At 41.5% G+C, this 23,979-nt stretch overlaps 1 protein-coding gene and 1 long non-coding RNA gene across 2 annotated transcripts; one reads left to right on the forward strand and one right to left on the reverse strand.

Annotated features, from left to right (window-relative positions):
- Positions 1 to 454: 454 nt before the first annotated feature.
- LOC119740403 (monocarboxylate transporter 12-like) lies at positions 455 to 4,901 on the reverse strand. The gene is made up of 3 exons (XM_038215693.1): positions 4,757 to 4,901; positions 3,427 to 4,281; positions 455 to 2,548 (listed from the first exon to the last, which is right to left on the reverse strand). Exons 1-3 carry the CDS (start codon positions 4,872 to 4,874, stop codon positions 2,418 to 2,420), a joined length of 1,104 nt encoding a protein of 367 aa, XP_038071621.1. The 5' UTR covers positions 4,875 to 4,901; the 3' UTR covers positions 455 to 2,417.
- A 3,266-nt stretch (positions 4,902 to 8,167) lies between these two features.
- LOC119742058 lies at positions 8,168 to 16,703 on the forward strand. Its single transcript, XR_005272804.1, has 4 exons — positions 8,168 to 8,233; positions 15,518 to 15,624; positions 16,165 to 16,292; positions 16,591 to 16,703. It is a non-coding gene; the product is annotated as an uncharacterized LOC119742058 (long non-coding RNA).
- The last annotated feature ends 7,276 nt before the right edge of the window (positions 16,704 to 23,979 follow it).

The raw sequence follows: 23,979 nt of genomic DNA on the forward strand, positions 1-23,979 counted from the left end.
ACTGCCGCCTAATAGACCTAAGACCTAATGACGTCAAGCTTTGTTTACAAGTGCGCTTTCCTATGAGGGCCAGATGGGAAGCGTCCCACCTGGCTCCCATAGGAAATCGCACTTGTAAACATGTCTTAGGACTATACGATGTGGTTACGTAGGCATAATTGGGCAATAAAATATTAATGTCAATTCCTTGTTCAGGGGGATCATTACATTCGTATACCAGAATAAGACCGTGAACCACACGAACCCCCCCCCCCGCCCCCCGCCAAAAAAAAATACATTGTTGCTTTCATTTTTCAATTTCAGACATTTCTGGTTCATACTATAGTGTATCGATATACCCCATTTTCTTATAACAAGAACAATCAGCCGTTTTCTAGTTTCACCTCGAGAAATCGATTTGTTTCTCAATTACTATTTTGCAAGAGATGTAAAAGTTATTCACTTTTGAATGAAACAAAAAGGGAGGCATTGAACGAAAAAAAAATCCACCAACGTGTTGTAATAAATGAATTATTTATTTACACAATTAAAACGATTAACTGCAGACAATAAATCTTGAAGGGAAAGTTTTCTTCAAAGGCCTATATTTTAAAATTGCAAGTGAAAATCATCAAAAATATGATCGTGCAACTTATATTCCATTTTGCGTTAAGTCAATTCTAAACCTTTCCAATCTATCCACTGTATCTATATGAACGACGTGCATTTTGTTTATCAGTGCCTTTAATATTAAAGGAGGGTATCTGATAAATGTTGGTTAGTGGTCAGAAATGTCATTGAACAGGAAGCCGCTTTCTGTACGTCCAATACTGTTTGATATATTATGTATTAAAGTATCAGTTCTAGACGTTATACCAGTTGGTCTATCCATCAGTGGTAAATAGTAATTGCTAAAAAGAGGGAATTGGCAACATTCTGATTGGGATTATGGCATTGTATAATTCAATCAATCAATGTTTAACTCGCCCATGATATAGGAAACGTTATTTTCCTTGTTTATGTTTGCCAGGATAGTATAAAAAAGATCAACAAATTCATTTGTATTAAAACAAGGCGGTTTATAATTTATTCCAACAATAATATTTTTACCCACAGTACAAGTCATTTCAATAAACAATGAATCACATTCAGGACAATTCAGTAATAAGTCATTACAGAGAAAGAATTTAAAGGAATTATGCACGTAGAGTGCAACACCACCACCTGTCATACTTTGTCTATACGCATGAAATTGCTAGATCAAAGTCATGAGATAAAACATGATTAAATGGTAATATATGAGGAAAACAGTTTTAACATGTTCCACAATAAAATGGTACCAGTCAAGCTTATCAACTGATTTACAACATATGCTGTATTGATCGGTGACGTGTGCCATAACAGTTGTTGCAAGGAGGTTAGATAATGCATGTGAGTTGGTAAAAGAGTTTCTTGAGCCAGCCGAGTGCCAAGTCCATATTAAGATTGAGCAGTACAGGGGTCCAATAATTATGTAACTGCTTCTAGCTCCCTTTAGAGTAAAAATCGTGGGGGCAAGATGTGGAATATAAAGCTAGGCACCTCTGAAAATTAAATTTACGTAGCCAAGGGTGATTGCAAAGTGTACACAAACCATCGGTCTACATCAAAACGATCTGTTTCAAAATAAAGAAAAACTATTGATAACACATCACTTTTCTCTGCAATGATAATTTTACAAAAAAATGTTGTAAATTAATCAGATTCTGTCCAAAAGAAGAAGAAATTTTACTTAAGAACTTGGAGTTCAACATCATAACTGTTGTTAAACTCAAAAGCGTGGATCTGTGAAACTTTCTGTAAAATTACATATAATTTTATTTTTACATTGGTGATATGATAATACTGTGTTACTTGTGCTTTTCAATTTTCACTAACTTAGCACGGGTTTTAATTCTATTATTCAGTACTGTTAATATTCTTCCAAAAAGTGGTTTGAAAATTAATCTTTAAATTTCAAATGTAACGTTATAGCATGCACTTTATATGCGGTCATGTCATTGTTTTTATAATTAAGACTATTGTCCACAATCATCAGATTGTAATGAAAGGGTGCATGATTTATTTTATATTTTTTTCTTCATGTCACACGTCAGTATTCTTGCAGTTTAATTAGGCATTAGGCCATCAGCCTCGATCCAAAGTTTTGGCCACCGGTATCTAATGAGGGGAATATTCGTCATAACGACTTTTGGCAAGGTATACACCTCCAGAGTTGGAAAATATGTGATAGCATTGCAGCGGTGGCAGCTTTTGGGGTGTTATCAACCTTTTTTTCAAAATGTCCATCAAAATGCTTGTTTCCAATCTAGGGGCGGTATACCTTGCGCATGCGCACTATAATCATTTATGCCCTGATTTGATACTGGCCAAACCTCCAGGCTGATGGTCTAGATACTTCAAGCCGTCTGCTTGGACTTGCATCTCGCCAGGACCCATTCCATCAACTGCGCCATCAACGATAGAGCTGAAATGCACCCCATGATGAAAAAGGCCAAATCAAAACTGCCAGTGTGGTCGTACATCCAACCTGCAAAACAATATTCAAATAATTCCAACCAGTAAACATTTGTTTGCTTCATCAGTGCCAACATATTTGTTAATTCCTGTATTTTAAGTCAGCTCGTTATTTCCTATAAGCTGATTTTACTCATTTTTTATTGCTGTCTACATGTACAGTAGGAGACCGGTGTTAAAGAAGAACCATATGCTAATTGCTATAGCCTACAGACATCCTGCCGTTGTTACTGACGCTCGACATAATATGCGTAATCATTGCGGACGTAGTTTTCCCAACAGTTTTGGCATGACAAAAGTGTAAATACATTGGTGTACTTGTCCGTAATAATACAGGTTGATACAATAATTACCTTTAGATGAACACCAATCCAAGCGCTCTTTTCGACAGCACGGTGTATAATTTCTACTTCAATTCAACATTTCAAATGGGGGTAACCGGAGGGGGGGGGGCACGGACATCTCCTACTCCCCCCCCCCCCCCACCCCGTAGTTACGCCACTGGTCTGTGAGAACCCTTAATAGAGGTGACCATCAAAATGTGAATGCAACACTTGTATTGGTGAGTTTGTTTCTGCATTCAATAGGGGACGTTGAACAATGGAGGACAATAGGGTCCCCAATTCCCGAGTGGTTCCTAATTTGGATTAGTGTACAAAGCATATAGCAGGTCTTCCAAAAAAAAATAAGGGGGAACTTGAATAAAACAGGGACAATAGGGGGTCCCCGATTGCAGGCAAATACACACCTGTGTGGTAATGTGAGGGTATTAATGTTTACATGGCATTACTAAGACATTAAAATTGCATATTGGGACAATTGACACTATCCTTCCATGCAATATACCGATCTCGCCGAAGCCACAAGATGGGACGTGATATGCTTTAATACCTGGAAAGAATCCAAGGCTGAAAGTTATAATGGCCGTCGCCAGCTCCATCCAAGCGAAAGCACAGGCCAAGAGATCAGTTCCAAGCAGCTCCCTGGTGTACAGATCATTCAGTGAGACTAGAGCTCCATGACTGCTAACATAGATAACTGTATTGACCATCATCAACCAATAAGAGTTTACCCAGGGAGTTATCAATAAAGTCGAGGAACTCAGTGTGATCATCAGTGCGATCGCCGGTCTCAATTTCAACAAACCTTTATCGACGATAACACCAAGCAAAATCTTGAAAACGACGTTACCGACACCTCCAGCTGTGGTGAATGTCACAGCGTCATACAGAGAGAAGCCTTTGGCTTCGGCCTGGGAAATGTAATAGATCATCCATTGATCAACCACAAAGCGGCGGCAAATGAAGATGACTGCTGTGATCCAAAATGAGAACTTGAAACAAACTGACAATCCGAAATGTTTCATCTGCGCACCGAGGGCGTTTTTGAAGGCGCTAATTCGTGATGACTGCTTCAAGTTGCCTGTCTCCTCAGCACTTGATGAACCGACTTGTGGTTCCTCGTTGTCGCCGGTGCTCACCGGCTGATAGCTGTCATTTGTTTTATCAGTCGACAATGAACGTAAGAGGGCGCCACACACCTCAAGATGCACGGCCAACCCTCCAAGAATAAGCAAAGCCCCTCTCCAGCCGTACGTATCCAGCAACATCTGGGTAAACGGCCCAACGGTGACCATGCCGACTGCACCCCCTGCTGTCCCTATTCCTACCGCCATGCCATAGTTTGTCGTAAAACAGCGTCCGACTAGCGCCCTTGTCAGAATCTGGACGACACTTAAAGCAGGTCCTGTGGATAAGATGTAGATAATCGATGAGTGATCTATTCCACGTTGGTTGACAAAGTATTAAAGGGAGCGTCTGTGTGTTTTGGGTGTGACACCCTAAAAATAAATTGTATAGTTCAATCAATTATTTTGTTAGTACAAAGGTATGGGTTTCCTAATGAGAAAAGAGTTATAAGTTTTTTAAATTCAGCTTTTTAATTACTAAATAGAAATGACTCAATTCGAACTCAATGATATCCACAACATTTTAATGCCAGCACAAACCAGCGCTGAAACACGGGGAATATAAAAAGTCATCATTGCCTCTTCAATGCTAAAAACCAATTCATTCGTAAAGGGCAATCGAAAATAAACAACCCATTTTTTTTAAATCTTGGGGGATACTAAATTTTAACTCAAAACATTCCTTGTAATGTAAATTGAGTTTTCGAACATTCATTGTATTGCACGATCTCTTGATATGAATTACAAAATTACCAGCTGCCAGTGCTAGTACTGATGTCAACATGACAATACTAGTGGAAAAAGAAGCGATGACCATGGAGACACCAAGCATGAAACCGCTGACCGTCACCACCGTGCGAGTACCAAACATGACCTCGAGTGGCCTAGCAAGGAGACCTAATACACGAAAATGGTTGGTAAGAGTACATCTTTATACTTGTCTTAAAGGTGGAGTAGATTTGCAGCTATCCAAAATGTAACTGACCAAATTGTTAAAAAGCTTGCTTGGTTCATAGATAGCAATGGCACTAAACTCCCTATGAAATTATTCTATCTGTCAGTTTGAAGAAAACAGTAAACGAAGGTCATTTCCAAAGGTGATTCTAGTGACGCATTTCGGGAAACTTAGTAGCTGGTTTGTAATTGGTCGAATCCGTGGGTGTGTGCGCGCAAGCGTTGAAACGACACACACACGCATCATGCGGTTGCAATTATTCGTCGGTTCAGTGCGTGACATCGACACCGCGTAGGTGCTGAACGAGAACGTGTTCCGGATGCTGATTTCGGGCGCAATTCAAAATATGACTTGGCAATATTGAATTGAAATCCAGACCCTAGCACTTGTATTTCTGCGGATATACAACAGTCACGGAGCTCAAGTAAAGCACCTGTCTTTAGATTTTGAGCAACTTTTGTTGTTTCAAACGAAACAAATGCAAAAAAAAAAACCCAAAACAAATGTAGCTCTACTCTACCTTTAATGTACTAAATCAAAGCGGGCCCATGCTCGCCTTTATCTGAACGAACTCGGTATTCCAGCGGATATGTGAAACAGTTGTGCACTTTTTCCAATAAAAGTATGAAACTTTACACAGATAATTATGTATATTCACGAGACAATATTTCCAGATGTAGTGCCATTGCAAACTCACCCCTTAAGAGGCGTGGCAGCCATTTTGAAAAATGGAGGGGTACTCATTTTGCGATGCATCGTTATACTTTTCATATTCTGCGGCCGATTTCTTGCATTTTTGGACAAAATGCCATTGAGAGATGTATTTTTCAATGTTAACCACAGACATATTAAAAAAAACCTATACCCGCCTATGCTGTTACAGTTTGTGTTTAAGGATTCAAAACAACGGCCATGCAGCGGCGTAGCCAGGATTCTCATCCTAGGAGGGGGGGGGGGGGGGGGGCGTCAGATTACGTGGAGGGGCTCCAAAAATGTCATGCATGCTGAAAGGAAGACAGGCTTTTTTCATCGGACACCCGACTTCCGTACAATCAAATAGTGGTCGGTGGTGGGGGAGGAGGGGGGGGGGGGGCTGGGCTGGGCTGGACACCATATACCAATGGGGCGCTGAAAAACCAACTTCGTGCCCCGTGGGTACGATCTTGCTGCGCCATGTTGTTTCCCATCATGCCTTGCTCGATCGTAACCCCTGGAACAGCCTCGACTCCAGGGGCGCGTGCTCGTTCCTTACACTAACCCCTGGCTGTGGTGATGACGTAAATGACGCTGAATGGCTATTCACAGCGTACTGCGCGCGCATTTCGAAGATTGCTAGCCGGGCGCGCCCATAATGCGCTCGCGTGCATTGCACGTAACGTCACGTACGAAAAAAAAAATTATGATTCAAAAGTCGCGATGCCTGTATGATATGGATTATGTCAGCCGCGTTTTTCGCTAAAAAAAACCCCAGTATCTGTGGTTGTAAAGGCACGAAAGGGGTACGTACATTTAATACAAATCTTTGCTAATTAATACAACGTCCAAACGTTGTGTTTGAAAGTATTGATTCTTCAAAATCACAACTTTTAACATTTTAAAGATGGAGTCGGCACGTAAAACGGATAAACTGCAGCCGTAATTATAATGTGCCGTATTTTGGCACATTTAAATTACACAATTCCAGGGGTTACGATCGCGCAAGGCATGATGGGAAACACCATGGCGCTGCAAGATCGTACCCACGGGGCACGAGGTTGCCACTGGAATTGTGTAATTTAAATGTGCCAAAATATGGCACATGATAATTAGGGATGCAGTTTATCCGTTTAACGTTTCTACGCCATCTGAAAATGTTAAAAGTTGTGATTTTGAAGAATCAATCCTTTCAAACATAACGTTTGGACGTTGCGTTATTTAGCAAAGATTTGTATTAAATGTACGTACCCCTTTCGTGCCTTTACAACCACAGATACAGGGGTTTTTTTTAGCGAAAAACGCGGCTGCCATAATCCATATCGTACAGGCATCTCGACTTTTGAATCACAAATATTTTTTCGTACGTGACGTTACGTGCAAAGCACGCGAGCGTATTATCGACGCGCCCGGCGTGCAATCTTCGAAATGCGCGCGCAGTACCTGTGAATAGCCAATCAGCGTCATTTACGTCATCATCACAGCCAGGGGTTAGTGTAAGGAACGAGCACGCGCCCCTGGAGTCGAGGCTGGTTCAAAACGTATATATCTATCATGGCTACATTAAAGGTAGAGTCCATCATTTGCAGCCATCCGAAAAGTAACTGGCGTAATTATTGTTGAAAAACTAACTTGGTTGAAAGATAGTAAGGAGACTAAACTCCCTGTGAAATTATTCTTTCTGGGAAGCTGTCATTTTGAAGTAATCAACGAAAGAAGGCATTTCCAACGGTGATTCTTAAGAAGCACCGTAGGAAAATTTAAATTAGTAGTTCGTTTTGTTATTCAGCGAAGCGCGCACAAGTATTCGAACGACGCACACGCGCGCGCGGTTGTTATAATTCGTCGGATCAGTGCGCGACGTCGCGTATAGTTGCAATTCAAAACAATTCAAAACATGATTCAGCAACTTTTGATTTGAAATTGAGATCTTAGAATGCTGTTTTTCTCGGAATGTACAGCTGAAGCTTAGCTGAAACTTCATCGGGTTAGTTGCTCAGTATCCTTCATTAGATTTTGAACTCTTTTGTTGCTTCAAACGAACAAAATGCACAAATTACAAATGATGGACTCTACCTTTAAACATTATCTTCAAGCAAACTTGAATTTTCGATCCTGATTGGTCGATCCATGGCAATAAGCCGTGCTATATATAACCATACCGCACGGCCACGGTCCATACCGCACTCTGCGTATTCCGCTGTTCCAAGATGCGGGCGACATTCCAGCTGCATACGCTAAACTGCTGAATGTCCGTGTAAAGCGTGCTAGTTCCAACTGTACTGCGCCCAAGTTTGCTTGAAGACAAATTCGTTATCACGCTCGCGCACGTGGAACACGGAAAATGTAGTGCGTCTGTGTCCCACATACCACTCGGCCTTCGGCCTCGTGGTATGTGGGACACAGACGCACTACATTATTCCGTGTTCCACTCGCGCTCGCAGGATATTAATAGGGACCATGAGAAAACGATGCAGATACGGGATGCTTGTGCAGCTCGGAAAAACTGTGGATGACGTCATCAGTTCGTGCGGTAAATTTCATCGCACTCGCACGGCGTTTCTGCATCGCACGTCAAAATGGTAAGTTCACGTATGGATTTTCCTCGATAAATCACGGCAAAAATACTTATCTTATGAACTCCCAAATTTTACAACTTTCAGTTATAGTGTGCAGATAATGTTACCAGTTTTATTAAAAGAAGAATTACAAAGATGTGATGGGGATTTTATTATATAATTGAGCCTTTACTTTTCAGCAAAAAAAATCAGCGAAAGTTTATTTTGTTTAACCATGGAGGTATGCTTTAACGTTGCACACTTATCGTGATAAAATATAGGCGATCGTGAAGTGTAGGGCCCGGTTCCTATAAGGGAACAAAATCCACTTTAAAATTATTAGACCTACCAAACTAGTTGGCAACATTCTCAATAAACAGGTATGTCATAGAAAAAGGGCAGGGTTTTGATTTTTTGAGGGAAATTTTGGGGTAAAATGACGATGACCTGATGACAGCGCGGCGACAACACGCGACCCGAAAATAAAGTTGGGGATCACCGCACAATGTACCGTGAGCACGCACGGCGCGCTGAATCGCAAGGCACAAACCGCGCAGGAAAATCGTGATTTCTACCCCAAGAATCTTTTCAAAATTGCAAAATGGGTGTCATTAGAATTGAGAAAAGTCTGCTTTTGATTGTAAAGGTGATTTTTGAGCAATAAAAAATATTTTTGACCCTTATTTCATCAAAACAAAACAGGGGCCCTACACTTCATGATCGCCGTGTTTGATAGCTCCATGATGATGATATAACTAACCAGCATGGCCTGCTTCGTCGTGAACTATAAATTATGGTCAACTCTGTGTGTGAAAAAAAACCCACATATATCTGAAGTGTCTGTGTAAGCTCATGTTACAAAGGCAAAGGGCTTCTGTCACTAAAGTAAAATATAGGCCCCCCTTTTTAAAAAAAAATTGCGAATGTGTAGTGTAGGGCCTGAAGAAAGTTATAGACTCCGATATGTCGGGAACTAGTCAAACTTTATTTTGACTGTAAGTTGTGTAACACGAGTTCACATACGAACATGTAGGCGGCCATGTTATGAGTGATGCATGCTGGGATACATGGATTAGACTTGCTGCAATGCTTCGATTAGATGGGAATCGCTACATCCTCTCTTCTAAGTTTTGTTTTAACAATTTGAATAAAACAGCTTTATGAAATAAACATTTGTTTGATCAGTGAATTTGTAAACTGGAGTCTGGTAATTTAAAGTCTGATTATTTCACTGATTTGAAAACACTTAAAGGTAGAGTCCATCATTTGTAATTTGTGCATTTTGTTCGTTTGAAGTAACAAAAGAGTTCAAAATCTAATGAAGGATACTGAGCAACTAACCTGATGAAGTTTCAGCTAAGCTTCAGCTGTACATTCCGAGAAAAACAGCATTCTAAGATCTCAATTTCAAATCAAAAGTTGCTGAATCATGTTTTGAATTGTTTTGAATTGCAACTATACGCGACGTCGCGCACTGATCCGACGAATTATAACAACCGCGCGCGCGTGTGCGTCGTTCGAATACTTGTGCGCGCTTCGCTGAATAACAAAACGAACTACTAATTTAAATTTTCCTACGGTGCTTCTTAAGAATCACCGTTGGAAATGCCTTCTTTCGTTGATTACTTCAAAATGACAGCTTCCTAGAAAGAATAATTTCACAGGGAGTTTAGTCTCCTTACTATCTTTCAACCAAGTTAGTTTTTCAACAATAATTACGCCAGTTACTTTTCGGATGGCTGCAAATGATGGACTCTACCTTTAATGAATATTTAAAAAACGCACTGGTTATGTAAATGTACCATGATAAACAATTACTATCCTTTCCTCTGAAAAACAAACAAACAGAGGGTTCAACCAATAATATAGTAAAAAAACAAAACAAAAAACTCAAATGCCTTGAGTACTGAGATAGACTGTCTCAGTACTCGATGTGTGTATAAGGGATTATTCTGCCCTCATCTTTGGAGTGTACAACACATAACACATGTTGAGTAGGCAAATGGAGTTACTAACAGTCCAGTAGTCGGGGACAGTCCAAAGTTATCAGCATGAAATTTGGATCAACAACACAAATCCAGTGCGGGCAAAGCAATAACAGTCACACAAAACTGTTAAGTGTATTTAGGATTTGGCTTCGAGATGCGACCGGAACGAGTGAGAACTGGCTGTGGTGGAGGTGCGTGGGGGATGGCAGGCCGAGGCAGTGGATCCTGTGGCGGTAAGTAGAAGTCAGGTGAGTGTTGTTGCTGTGGAGGTGGTTCAGGGACTGGCAATAAGTGTCTCCGATTGCGGCGGTAGAGTGTGCCTTGGGCATTGACGATGTGCGATCTGGGGTTTCTGGAATGCTTTTGAACAATTCCAAGCTGATCGTGCCCTTTGGGTGATTGTAGACGGACAACTTGCCCTGGTTTCAGTGGTCGGAGGGGCTTGGCAGATTTGTCGTATGAAGACTTCTGTTGCTGTTGCCTCTTGCGTAACTGTGCTGTGACGCGTGTGTAAATGGCGGGTTTAAGGAGTGGCGTCGGGGTAGGGATGGTTGTGCGAAGACGCCGTGACATGAGACGTTGGGAAGGTTAGCCAAGCTGGGGGTTGGTTGGGACATTGCGAATGTTCAGCAGGTTTCGGTAGAGGTCTGAACCGTCGCGTTTTGTCTTCTCGAGGAGTTGTTTGGCGCGCTTGACAGAGCTTTCTGCAAGGCCATTGGACTGGGGAAAATGGGGACTGCTGGTTGTATGCTGGAAGCCCCATGACTGTACGAATTGTTTGAAGGCGAAGCAATCAAATTGTCGCGCGTTGTTACTGATAACGATGCGGGGGATTCCATGGATGGAAAATTGTCTCTTGAGTACCTTAATGACTGTAGAGGCACAGGTGTTGTCGAGTGAAGCGAAGTCAAACCAGCCGGTGTATGAGTCACCAAGGGCTAGGTAATCCATACCGTTCCAATGGAATAGGTCAACTCCAATGTGTTCCCATGGAAGGCTGGGTAGGGGGTAGCTTTTCAGTGGTTCTTTCTGTTGATGGGCTTTGGTAGCGTTGCAAACTGTGCATCCAGAGACGGACTGCTCGATATATAGGCACATTGATGGCCAGTAAACTACATCTCTGGCTCTGCGTTTGGTAGCCTCGATGCCTGGGTGACCTTCATGCAGTATTTGGATGTATTCTGCGCGTAGTGACTTGGGAATGATGGCCTTATGACCCTTTAAGATGATACCGCGGTCGAGAATCAGTTCATCTCTGAACGCGAAGTAGGGGTGGGCCTTTGGTGGGGCATTGTTGATATGCGAAGGCCATCCGCGACTGATGACATCAGTGAGCTGTTGCATGGCAGAGTCACAGGCAGTTGCTTTCTTGAGCTGTTCAAGTCGCATGTCAGAGATTGGCAGGAGGGTCATGACTTGCAGGTCATCATTTTCAGTACCGGTCGTTGTCAAGGGTGCACGTGGCAAAGTGTCGGCAAGGAACAATTCTTTTCCTTTCTTGTACACGAGGGTGATGTTATACCTATGTAACCGGAGAAGCATGCGTTGAAGCCGCGCAGGGGCACTCAGCAGAGGCTTTTTGACGATGGTGACCAATGGTTGGTGGTCAGTTTCGACCACGATGTCTTTACCGTATATGTGGTCGTGGAACTTGGTGCAGGCAAACACAACTGCAAGCAGTTCTTTTTCAATCTGTGCGTAGCGTTGTTCAGTGTCACTCATGGTACGTGAAGCATACGCAACAGGGGCACCCTCTTGTAGGCAGGCTGTGCCAAGGCCAAACTTGGAGGCATCGCAGATCAACGTGACTGGCTTGCGGACATCAAAGTACGTGAGTGTCGGCGCATTAGCAATCTTGTCCTTGATTGCTGGAAATGCGGCATTGTGTTGCTCTAGCCAGCACCAATGGATGTCACTATGTGTGAGCTCGCGTAGTGGGGCTGTTAAGTCGCTCAAGTTGGGTACAAACTTGGCGTGGTATGTCACCATGCCAAGAAAGCGTTGTAGGGCAGTAACGTCAGTGGGTGGAGGCATGTCCGATCAAGGACAGTTTTGAGGTTTCGATCATGTTCCTCTTTAGTGCGTCCACCAATTAGTATGTCATCTACGATGATGGAGCATGGCAGATCGGCGTATATCTGCTCCATGGTTCTCTGGTACACATCGGAGGCAGAACAGAGGCCGTAGGGCATGCGAAGGTAGCGGTATCTGCCATATGGCGTGCTGAATGTAGTCAGAAGTGATGATTCGTAATCTAAGGGATCTGCCAGAACGAGCATTTAGCATCAAGCACTGAGAAAACTGTCGCACCATCCATCTTGGCAGCGACTGTTCGGGTAGGGTGGTGTGGGCGTTTCAGTGCTCCGTTAAGGTCGCGAGGGTCGATGCATAAGCGGATTTCTTCGCTGTTTTTCTTATGAGTCGCGACCATGGAGGAAACCCAGTCTGTCGGTTCGGAGACTGGAGTGATCACGCCTAGGGTAGTCATCCGCTGCAGTTCGGACTTGACATTGTCTTGCATTGCAGCAGGGATGCGATGTGGGGGTCGGACAACCGGCGTAGCATTGGGGTCTATGGTCATGGTGTAGATGACTGGTTGTGACCCGAGCGAGCTGTCAAACAGGTCTTCTTAGTCTTTGAAGACTTGAGGCGATGTGGTGTCATTGGAGACATGGTAAACTAAGTTATTGACAGACAGCAGGCCTAGACGGAGGCAATCGGTTAAGCCGAGGATAGCTTTCACTTGTGTGTCAACAATGTGAAAGTCAATATTGTGGTCAGTCAGCGATGAGTCAATGCGACATGGCAGTGTAGCTAGTCCAACTGTGTGAAGCTCGGTTCCTCCATAAGCGATGAGCTTGGTTGACTTTGAATTATCAATGGACTTAGGTGGTGGGATGACGTTGTAAACATTCATGGGCAGGACGTTACAACGTGCACCAGTGTCAAGTTGGACAGGAATGTGTGTGTTATTCACCACAATCGTAGCGTGGATGTCATGTTTCAAGTTCAAGTTGGTGTTGTCCACGGCTCGAACGTAAAATAATTCTTGCTCATCCACGGCAGGTTCATCTTCCTCCGAGTATGAATCGGGGTTTACTGTGTAGACGTGGCGGCTGCTTCTGCAGTAATCAGCATAGTGATTCTTTTTGTAACATTTGTGGCAAGTCTTGCCATAGGCCGGGCATTCGCGCCTCTTGGGAAAAGTTCCACAATTTCCACAAGGTTTTCTGGGCTTTTGCTGCTGTGTAGAACTACTGCGTGCAGATGTCTGCCGTTGATTTGACCATGTTGGTCTGTTTGGGCGTTGAGCTTGTTTCTTTTTGAAAGCATTGACAGTGGTATTTGATTCAGCCATTGTGCTGGTAGAGGCTGACAACATCTTTGCCTGATCACCTGCGAGCTGCATTGATTGTGCAAGTTCCACTGTGCGCTTGAGGTCAAGTTTGTCCTCTGGTTGGGCAAGCAGGGATTTCTGGATGCGTTCATTCTGCACGCCACACACAAGTCTGTCTCTCAGCATTTCATCAAGGTTTTGGCCAAACTTGCAGTCACTGGCCAGTGCACGTAGTGCTGCTAAATATTCGGCGATTTATTCACCAGATCGCCGACAGCGGCTGTTGAATTGAAAGCGAGCAATGATGCTAGACTTTGTGGGTTTGAAATGCTTCTCTAGTCTGTCCACTAGTTCTTGATATGTAGCTTCGTTTGGTTTCTTAGGGGCAAGACGATTGCTAATCAGCTTATATGTTTGTGAACCAACGACAGAGTTGAGTATGGCCCTTTTGCGTGCTGCGTCGGAGATATTGTTCGCCGCGAAATATTCGCCGAGACGATCAGTGTACATTTCCCATGTCTCTTTCTTTTCACAAAACTCTCCAATAATGCCGAAAGTAGCCATGATGTATTAGTAAGAAACGAATCCTGTACTTACTGACACCATGAAGAAAGTTATAGACTCCGATATGTCGGGAACTAGTCCAGTTTTATTTCGACTGTAAGTTGTGTAACACGAGTTCACATACGAACATGTAGGGGTGCACACCGGTAAATAGGCCTAAATCCGTCCGCCGAGCTCATGAATAAAAGTTATACACTCAAAATATTCTATATTAGAGAGTTCTGGGAGCCATAACATTGGGGAATTGAAGAGATATGGCAATGAACCTCTGACCCGGACTCGGGGCTTCCAAATCTGAGCATTTTGGATACAATTGGGCTTGAAAGTGGCGCTATTTTGCCATGTTGTGGAGGGATCATTTTTCAAGATGGCTGCCGTTCCACTTTGGGGAAAATAGGGGTCGTCTTCTTTGGGCGAAATTGAAAGACGACATGTCGACCATCATTTTTCTGTGCAGCTTAAAAACCTGTGAGAGTTCTGAATATTTTTAAAAGAATTTTGAAGTATGGGCATTTAGCACTAGTGTCTATGGGAATTTATTTGCAGGGTTGCATCCGTAGGCGGCCATGTTAGGAGTGATGCATGCTGGGATACATGGATTAGACTTGCTGCAATGCATCGATTAGATGGAAATCGCTACAGGGCCCCTGTTTATACAAACTGTCTGGACATGCTAAAGTCAAATTATTTGTAAAAAAAATGTTGCAACCTGACGGTCACTTCCGCGATTTGCAACTACATGTAGGTAGTATGTATTATTTGACAAGTGGCTGGGATAATCTATGTCATGTATGTGGCAGTAGGCTAACTCAACTTATTTCCAGTTGGGTCTGTTGGCATGGTAGAGGATATGGAAGGAAATTCCAATTTTAGTGGTGGGAGGAAAACCCTGGAATGACATTCTAGGGAAAACCCGTGGAATCAAGCAGGGACTGAATACCCTGATCCACATAATGGCCCAGTTGGGATTCGAATCTGGGACACAACCTACAACCTCATTCTCCATGAAGGTAAAATAAGTTTATTTGGGTAACGAATATTTCTAATTACTTCTCTATGTACAATTGAATAGTTGTGTTTGTTTAGTGTGTCTTCAATCCAGATGGTGTATGGATGGCCAAAAGAATTGAATAAAAACTAAATCAGTGAATAAATATCTAGTTTAATTAATTAATCAATTAGTTAATAATTAAGTGGACAAGGAGGCTTGTTTTAATGTTTGTTTAACCATGGAGATAGGAATACCTCCATGGTTTAACAATGTGCATTTTAGCAAGAATCTTAATTGGCTCCTTTATGATGTTGTGTTTCTATACAAAACTCTGTGGCTAGTATTGTTTTAAGATAAATCATATATTGAATGCTGTGGTCCTTATGGCATTCACCCAAATTGTTTTTTTTTTTTTCATTACTTGAAAGGTTGAGGCAAGGAAGAAGAAATGCTGGTGCTGAAAGAGTGGCTGGTGGTCCACAGGCCAGATAATGGACTGACATACGTCAGGTGCAAGCAAAGAAAATGGCTACAGGTAAAGCTAAGACTTTTGACTCTAAGTCAGTTTTAAACTGACTTAGAGTCAAAAGTCTTAGCTTTTAGAATACCTCTAATTCTGTTGTGAACTACCAAACAATTCTGTGCCAGACTGTAAAAATCTTATATCCTGATTCCATGTCTGAATATTACTGCACATACAGAATGCTTTGTGTTCCTTGAAAATGTATTTAGAAAAAGTAGGACCAGTAATGTGTTGGGTTGGGAGGCTGTCTCTCCCAGCATATGGGACTACATGTGGCATAATTATGTTAAACAATGTAATGAACATGATGCCAGGTTGAATGAATCAGTTCAAAAAGACAGTGAAGAGTGCCAGAAACAACAATAGGCCACAAATATTCAACTCTATGAATGTTCCCTCACGACTCAAAATGTTAAATTGCAATATTGCATGGCAAAAAATGTTTCTGGTATTTACAGTACGAGATCTTGAGCAGATTATATTTGATATTTGTATTGCTCTTTTACTGCAACACATGCCAAAAATAGCTGAAGTGTTATGGTTATTAATTAGGTTGAAACTAGGAGCAAAATCGCTGTAAGCAGCCAAGTTGATCAGAGTAGCCGGAGGACCACCGACAAGAGACTGGATGGCTGTTAGAAAGGAATGGAATGATTTGAAGGTCCAGACTCAGGCTGCAGGTAATCCAAGACCTCAAACTGGTTTTCTTCTGCCTGACAATAGACAGGATTTTCTTAATTAGGTTTTGATGAAATGTGGTGATTAAATGTCAGCGCCATATGTTTTCATTTCTTTTAGGTTCTTGGCTCTTACAAGAAGGTTTGAAATCACTTAGTGAAAAAGACACCTTTCTTTTTGTTGTAATTGTGTTGACCTCTAGAAATAAATTGTACGTCTGGTCAACTGTTACTCAATAGAGACCCATGCCTTTCTCCAGAAATCCATCTTATTTCCTATTCTGAACTTGTCTCTTACCAGGATAGGAGGATCCATACCAGCATAGGAAACATTTGAACTAGTCATAGATGCCTTGGCACTGCAGACAAAGTATGGAGTCTGAGGACAAGAGACGGAAACGGGTCTCTTTTGCAGTTGGTTGGTGACAAAGAAGTTGCATGTAGGCCAATTGACTTATTGGACACCTTGTGCGGTACTTTAATGTACAAGAAAGTTATTTTGTCGAGGCTACAAAATAAGAACTAGAAGTGGAGGAGGAGCTGTTGCAAATTGAGAAGTCCAAGTTGCACTAATGAAACCAAATTGGGCTGTTCAGAAAGACATCTTGGAGTGTCTTCCATCTATGCAAATTAACTTGGTCTTTATTTATTTAAATGAATAACTTAAATTCACGAACAAAATCAAAGACATTGTATGGAATTGGAGTAATATTTCAAGTGGCAAGCATGTTTCAAACAATAATTGTCCCTGTACATTTAATGTTAATTTCTTCATTAAAAATGTGTTCATTTTCAAAAGGGACTTTTCATTTGAAAAGATGGGTGTGGAAGTTATGTTTACATTGGGCATTATGGGCCTTATTCACGAGTCGGCCATATTGCATTGAAAGTTAGGTAAAATCTTAATTTTTGGAACTTGCGAAGAGAAATGAAAGCAACTTAATGTATAATAAATTCCAGTCTGCTTCAATGAATAATTTAGAATTTGTAATTAAACATTCCCCTATATTTAAAGTTATATTTTGTGCCTGCATAATTAGTCTGGCGCCATCCCATTCAACTGTTAACAATTGATGAAATACATTCAGGGAACTCGACAAAAATTGCCAACTCGTGAATAAGGCCCACATTGTCTGCAAAACTCAAATTCGGCAACATTTTACCAAAAATCAAGTACCTGTAAGTCTATGAAATGCTTATATAAAAAAAATACCTTTTTTGCATCAGTTAAGTTCAATGAGTATTAAAGTGTTGTCTTCGTGAAATATACATGTCATTGTATTTTTAGATGTGTAGATTATTTTCATGTTTAAAGAATAAAATTGCAGAGGTCTCATCCATACATGAGGTCAAACGTTCACTGAAATGTGATGAGTTATTTTTGCCCCTGGCAGCGCCCCCGTGAAGTGCTTCAGTAGCATCATTTTCACCTTCATTGTCATCCTATGCATCAAAATAGTTCTTCCTGTCCCTAAAGACTCTTTCCTTTTGCAAAGCACAAGGATTCTGCATCAAAAGCAGCAGAAAAACCCATGATAAGTCGCAGCGATTTTACTCACTCTGGCAGAATGTTCATTTTTAAAACATTTTCCCCACCAAAAATTACATTTAAGATTGATTGTTTTACTGCTACAATTGATTCGGATCAAGTGTAAAGTTAAGTTTGATTCGGACAAAAATTTCGTTTTGCAAGGGACATAAGTTTAATTGTAAATTTCAGGGTTTGCTTTGGAGATAAGATTGATTTTGGCAGGATAAGATTATTCGGGAAGTTTTATGAAACGCACCACAGCTGTTCGTCATCAACAGAGGAGGACGCCCTCCCGTATGTCCGTTCGTCACAAAAATCTAATCCTCTCGGCAACGATGCACGTACGCGATACGCAAACGTCACATGACGTCATAATACGCACACGCATCCCGTACCTGCATGGTTTTCTAATGGTCCCTACTAATAACTACCGCTATTCGCGTCACGTCATTCGCATCACGCCATTCACGCCACGTCATTCTCGCCAAGGAACGTCACAATAAACAGCCATTGGCGGGGAAAAAAGATGAATGAAAAATACGCACTAAATTGAGGGATAAAAGACTTCTTCTAGCTAATCATGGTAACTCACATGGCTGTGATTTTCTCCGGATGCCCAAGTTTCAGTGGGGGCGATGGGGGGGGGGGGGGGGCGACTGGGGGGCGCGAACTTTTTATGTGGGGGGGGGGGGCGTGTGCCCCCACGCCCCGAAGCTACGCCGCTGCCGCCATGCTACACCAACACTAATTTTCGTCACACTTTTATTTAAATAACAACAGTCATGTGATCGTCCCCTTTTGGGGGGCAGTTGATGTGCCCACAATGTGCGTTAAAATCATGGTCAGAAAATTCAGGCACACATCATCAGGGTTTTTTTTTTAAGATGTCTATTTCACACACATAAAAAGGTTTGGAACAGATAGTCTTTGTGTCATTGCACATGAAATAAAACTACATTTGTCATTAAAATTCACAACTGGGGCATGGCACCATACATTTTATTAAATTTTGTGTTGCTCTCACACTATCAAGCATTACATAAAAGTGACTCAGATGCGATAATTTCAAACCTTACCGGTGAAACATATAACTGCAGTAATAATCGATAGCATCCAGCCGACCAGCCAAGTTTGGGTTGCAAATTGCTCTTGTAGTGTTGGTAACATCACTCCCAGTCCCTTGATGAGCCACAACCACAACACATAGCTGACAAACAGACAGAGAACTGCGCACCAACCCTGGTGGGAACGACCAGCCTGAAACCTGCCCATGATGAAGCCCTGTCTGGTATACATGTACTATGAACGAATCTTTGTAGTATTTGTAGGTGCTATAGTGCCTCCCCCTATTCGGTGTGGTTGCGAACGAAAAATCGGGCTTTGTTCACAGATCATTTACATGCGTATAACAGTTGAAGGCCGTGAACCATACAAACCTCCAAAATCGATTGTTGCCATTCAGTTTCAGACATTTTGACCGAAACATGAGCGTTTTTCCAGACATTTCTGGTTCATATAGTGTATCGGTTTAGGGTTTATCTTGTATAGGAAAAGAACAATCAGCCAAATTTCCTGTTTTAGATTTACTAATCTTTTTCCCCCCAATTGCATACTTTTTCTGTCATTAATAAGTAAATCACTTTGGAATGAGACATCTAACGAAAAACATTTCCATCCATGTGTTGTAATTGAATTACTTCTTGACAAAATTCAAATTATTAGCTGCCAGGCAATAATTCGACAATGAAGAGGGAATATGGAATTGCCAGACAATAGTATGATATTTCACTACGAGTCAAAAGACCGAAGTTGACGACCTGCATGACTGCTGCAGGACAAATAAAACTCGTGCTACTGTCTGTACTGTGCTAGTGAATGCACTGCATGGTACGAAGCAGACTTAGTACTCACAAGTAAAGTTCAAAATGGTGAATTATTGTGCCGTAGTTAATCGTGCTGATCGGGAGAATCATCTGTCCTACTTCCGGATCCCAAGGCTGACACCAAAAGACAGTACAACTTGAAAGTACAACTTGCCAAGAATTAAAGGCGATACGACATCTCCCGTGGCTTGCTAGCGTAAATCGAGCAGACATTCATGAAAAAACTCGGTGCTACGAACATTTCATTCAATGTTGTCATGTGAACTTTTATGATAAAGTCACTAAGTCTTTTATTTTCCTGTACACCTTGTGTCAGTCCTTGTAGTTTTATTCGGTTTCAGAAAGAGTGTACGTATCCAGAGTTTGGTTGTGTACAAAACCAACCTAATAAACGAAGTGTATGTATGGAGAGTAGGGCGCATTTCCAGCAAAATTGGAAATATTTCGCAGTCATAGATTTATGTCTTTTTAACATTTTTGCAATAACTGGCCTTCATTGAGATAATATATGATGAAAAAAAGTGGCGTCAGGATTCAATTCAATTCAACTTCACATTTATTAACATCCATGCTTAAGAGAACATGCTTAAGAGAAAAGGGTTAAACCATAGAGCAGTAAGATCACATTAACAGCAAAATAAAAGAAGTAAATAGAGCATGGGGCTGTTTATTAGAAGCTTGTGGAAAACAGCCGGTAGAGGCAGCACACGACAAATAAACAAAGACAGTACAATGGGTCAGCTGACACGACACAAGGAACATATACTGAAGACAGAGGCAATAACATGATGAAAAGATGTCAAAAAGCTGTGCTCCCTGCGAGACACTCGTCTGATCTGCTCTACTAACTAACAGAGTTGTAACGACTCGAGTCCATGAATCGAGTCTGACTCGAGTCACACTTTTTGATGACTCGACTTGACTTGAGCCTGAGTCCTATACGGGTAAAAGAATCCACTTGACTCGACTCACTGCGTGTAAACGACTCGACTCGAGTTCCTCATCAGGAGACTCGACTCGAGCGACGGCTAATAAAAATCGAGTCCCAAAAATAAAAGCAAAACTTTGCGAAGTATATTTGCAATGACTTACGGGTACAAAATAAATGTATGTTCGGCGTCATTTAGCGAAGACAGTACCGCACAGCGGCCGCTTGTCGTGTACAAACATATAAAACGTGTCACAGACTCACACCTTGTGGTTCTGGGACGCACAAAATACTAGCCGGGCGGGAAACCGGACTTAAAACACATATTCTAATTAATGGTTCATCATTGGCTTTGGGCGATTTGTTATTAAGCTCTTGGATTCTAAATATTAACGTTGGAAAAAATTGTGATGCTTTATTGCATGAGGGATGGGTGTCAGTTTGTCGCAGCATGGCACACGCATATAATAATGGGTAAAACACTGTTGGGCAATATAAATTTACCAAACATTGGTTTGCAATTGCCCAATTTGGGTAAAACATTTCTAACAATTGGGAAGAATTTGCCCAAGAGTTTAACCTGTTGTTATGTTGACAAACGTTGGTGTACATATTAACACTGAAAAATTGCCTGGGTTAATTTTACCCAAAGAAAGGGTGAAAACTGGAACAACCCAAACTTGGGTTGTTCTTTAACCAATTTTGGGGGTTAGAATTTCTGCTAATTCTCTAGTCATTCAAGACCAAATTTAATTTGGTCTTGTATGACTACAATTTTTGGTTGAATTTAACATAAATTATAACCCAAACATTTGGCTATAGAACAACCCAAGTTTGGGTAGTTCCAGTTTTCACCCTTTCTTGGGTAAAATCAACCCAGGCAATTTTTCAGTGAACCCATTTTGCCCAACGTGTTAACGGTGGTATGACCAAAGGCTTGGGATCGGTCATGATGGAAATTGGGCGTGCAGGCAAACTGGCCAATTCCCCTAGGGAGGAATAATGTTTATATTTACATAATTGAGTAGTCTGTTTGATGTGCTTCTACCATGGAGTTATAACTATACACAGCGCATAATTCCAGAGAGACATTTCGTCGAGAGGGGGCGCTATTTACATTTTCGCATATTGCAGAAAGGCTTGGTGCCAAAAGGAAGGAAGCCGGCGTCGACTGGTGCCAAAAGGAGCCCATGGTAGTGAAAGGGTTAAATAAACGGCCTTAAGGGGTACCGGGCACAAAGGGCAACAATATGAATTTCTTCTAAATTCAACCAAAACTTGTGGTCATTCAAGACCAAATTTAATTTGGTATTGTATGACTTGAACTTTTGGTTGAATTATAACCCAAACATTTGGTTATAGAACAACCCATGTAGGCCTATGGTTAGTTCCAGTTTTCACCCTTTCTTGGGTAAAATCAACCCAGGTAATTTTTCAGTGAACCCATTTTGCCCAACGTGTTTACGGTGATCATATGACCAAAAGCTTGGGATCGGTCATGAAGTGGATGATTTTGTCATTCAACCCGAAAACAAAAAACCCCAAATAATTTACGAAGAAACAACATTCTACCTGAGCTTTTACAATAATCAGTAACTGATGGGGGGGGGGGGGGGTTGCTGCCCCCCCAACTCACGTTTGTTTATGCTGTAAATCGAGGATTTCCCATTGTTCCTCTTCCCTTTTCCTTTGTTTATACTATTTTTGGCAAAGGCTTCCATTGGTTTTGTACACATTTCCTTATCGAGGTCGTCCTCGATTTGGTTCCTATCCTCAATTCATCGATAATGTTGCAGGCGCGTGTCCTCGATTTACACCACAAACATGCACACCCATTCAGCCGCTGACTAATGTTATGATACAAGTCAACTGGGGCCAAAATAAGAAATGGAATGATAAAATTCCTACATTTATTCTCCAAATGTCTTACGAAGCAGGAGAAAGCCTCATAGATTTCAAAATTTTTCGGGGGGAGTCCTCGGACCCCTCAAGCAAGGCTTTGCTTGGAGAGAGTGACGTGAAGACATTTGGGGTGTAATGTGGAACACCTGTTGTGAGAGTGGTAGTGTGGGTGCTCAGGGACAGTCCAAATTGCAGTCTTACAATACCATCATCAGTGACTCTATAAATAAAAACAATGCTTAATTAAGCCCTGAAAATACAGACCGACAAAACCGTCTAACATACTAAAACAGTGCAGACATGGCTCAGTACGTATCCTGTATTATAAGTCTACGAATACTGGAAATTTACAGATTTGTTTCTCTTTTCAGTTGGTATATCCTTATTTAAAAATGCTCACAATGAAAACAATTTACCAAACGTTTGTCTTCACGAGGATGCTTACATTCTTGAGGGCGCTCTTGATCTTTTCGTCATGCTCTCTTCTCGCAGAAGAGGGTCTCGCTGTACAGCGGCTCGGCGATATGCTTTTCGTAATGGACGTAATTTGAGTACTCCTCCTGGAACAACTCCTTGCATGTGCGATCTGCTATGTCAGAAATTGGCACTCTACCCCCAAATCGCCGCCTTCTCCTCCTCAATAGTCAGAGAAAACGCAGTGAACACGGAACATAAAATTAGGCAACCTGTCTGACTTTCTGCGAAAATTTTGATAAGATACATCTTTCGAAATGCCGCTGGAATTGAGGATTACTTTGAAAGAATATACGAGCATTTGCATTTATCCCAAAAGTAACATACCGAATCATTATCACAAAGTTTACCTCGATCAAAGACTGGTAGTACTAAACACCATGTGAAATTATTCCGTCTGGCTTTCAAGAAGAAGAAATCAAGAAACGTATATGGGTGATTTCCAGCGATCAGTCAATTGAATGATATTTATTAATAAACGAGTGCTATCGACAAAATCGTGTTTCGTGATCCAAAAGTTGTACATGTTTTTTCACGGTTTTCACGAAAAGTGTAATATCCACTGAGCTGGGTACTTTTTGTACAGCGTCCGATGAAATTGGTCTATGGGGAAGGGCGCCCCAAGCAGGCTACGGAGAATTATACAACATCGGGTATAAAAAAGATGTGAGAGGTAGTTTCATTGGAAAAGAACAAATTTAAAAGTTGACGAAATGAAGAAATGAAGACACGAATTTTGCAAGAACTAGAAGTACAGTTTTCCTGAAGTTGTGGACTCTTAGAAACCAGATTCAAATGATGCGATTTTGGTTTTAAGTACGCATGTTTCAGATTTGATACATCAAATTATTAGTGAAAAATATGAAAAACATGTTTACAAAGAGAAAACACATCTTTGTTTTCAACCATAAGAATGATCTCCAAAGTAGTTAGGTTGTTTTACGATGACTAAAGCAGACTGGTTACCAGCCT

The sequence above is a fragment of the Patiria miniata genome, unplaced genomic scaffold (assembly GCF_015706575.1).
Source record: "Patiria miniata isolate m_02_andy unplaced genomic scaffold, ASM1570657v1 HiC_scaffold_5, whole genome shotgun sequence".
In the NCBI taxonomy this organism is placed as follows: domain Eukaryota; kingdom Metazoa; phylum Echinodermata; class Asteroidea; order Valvatida; family Asterinidae; genus Patiria; species Patiria miniata.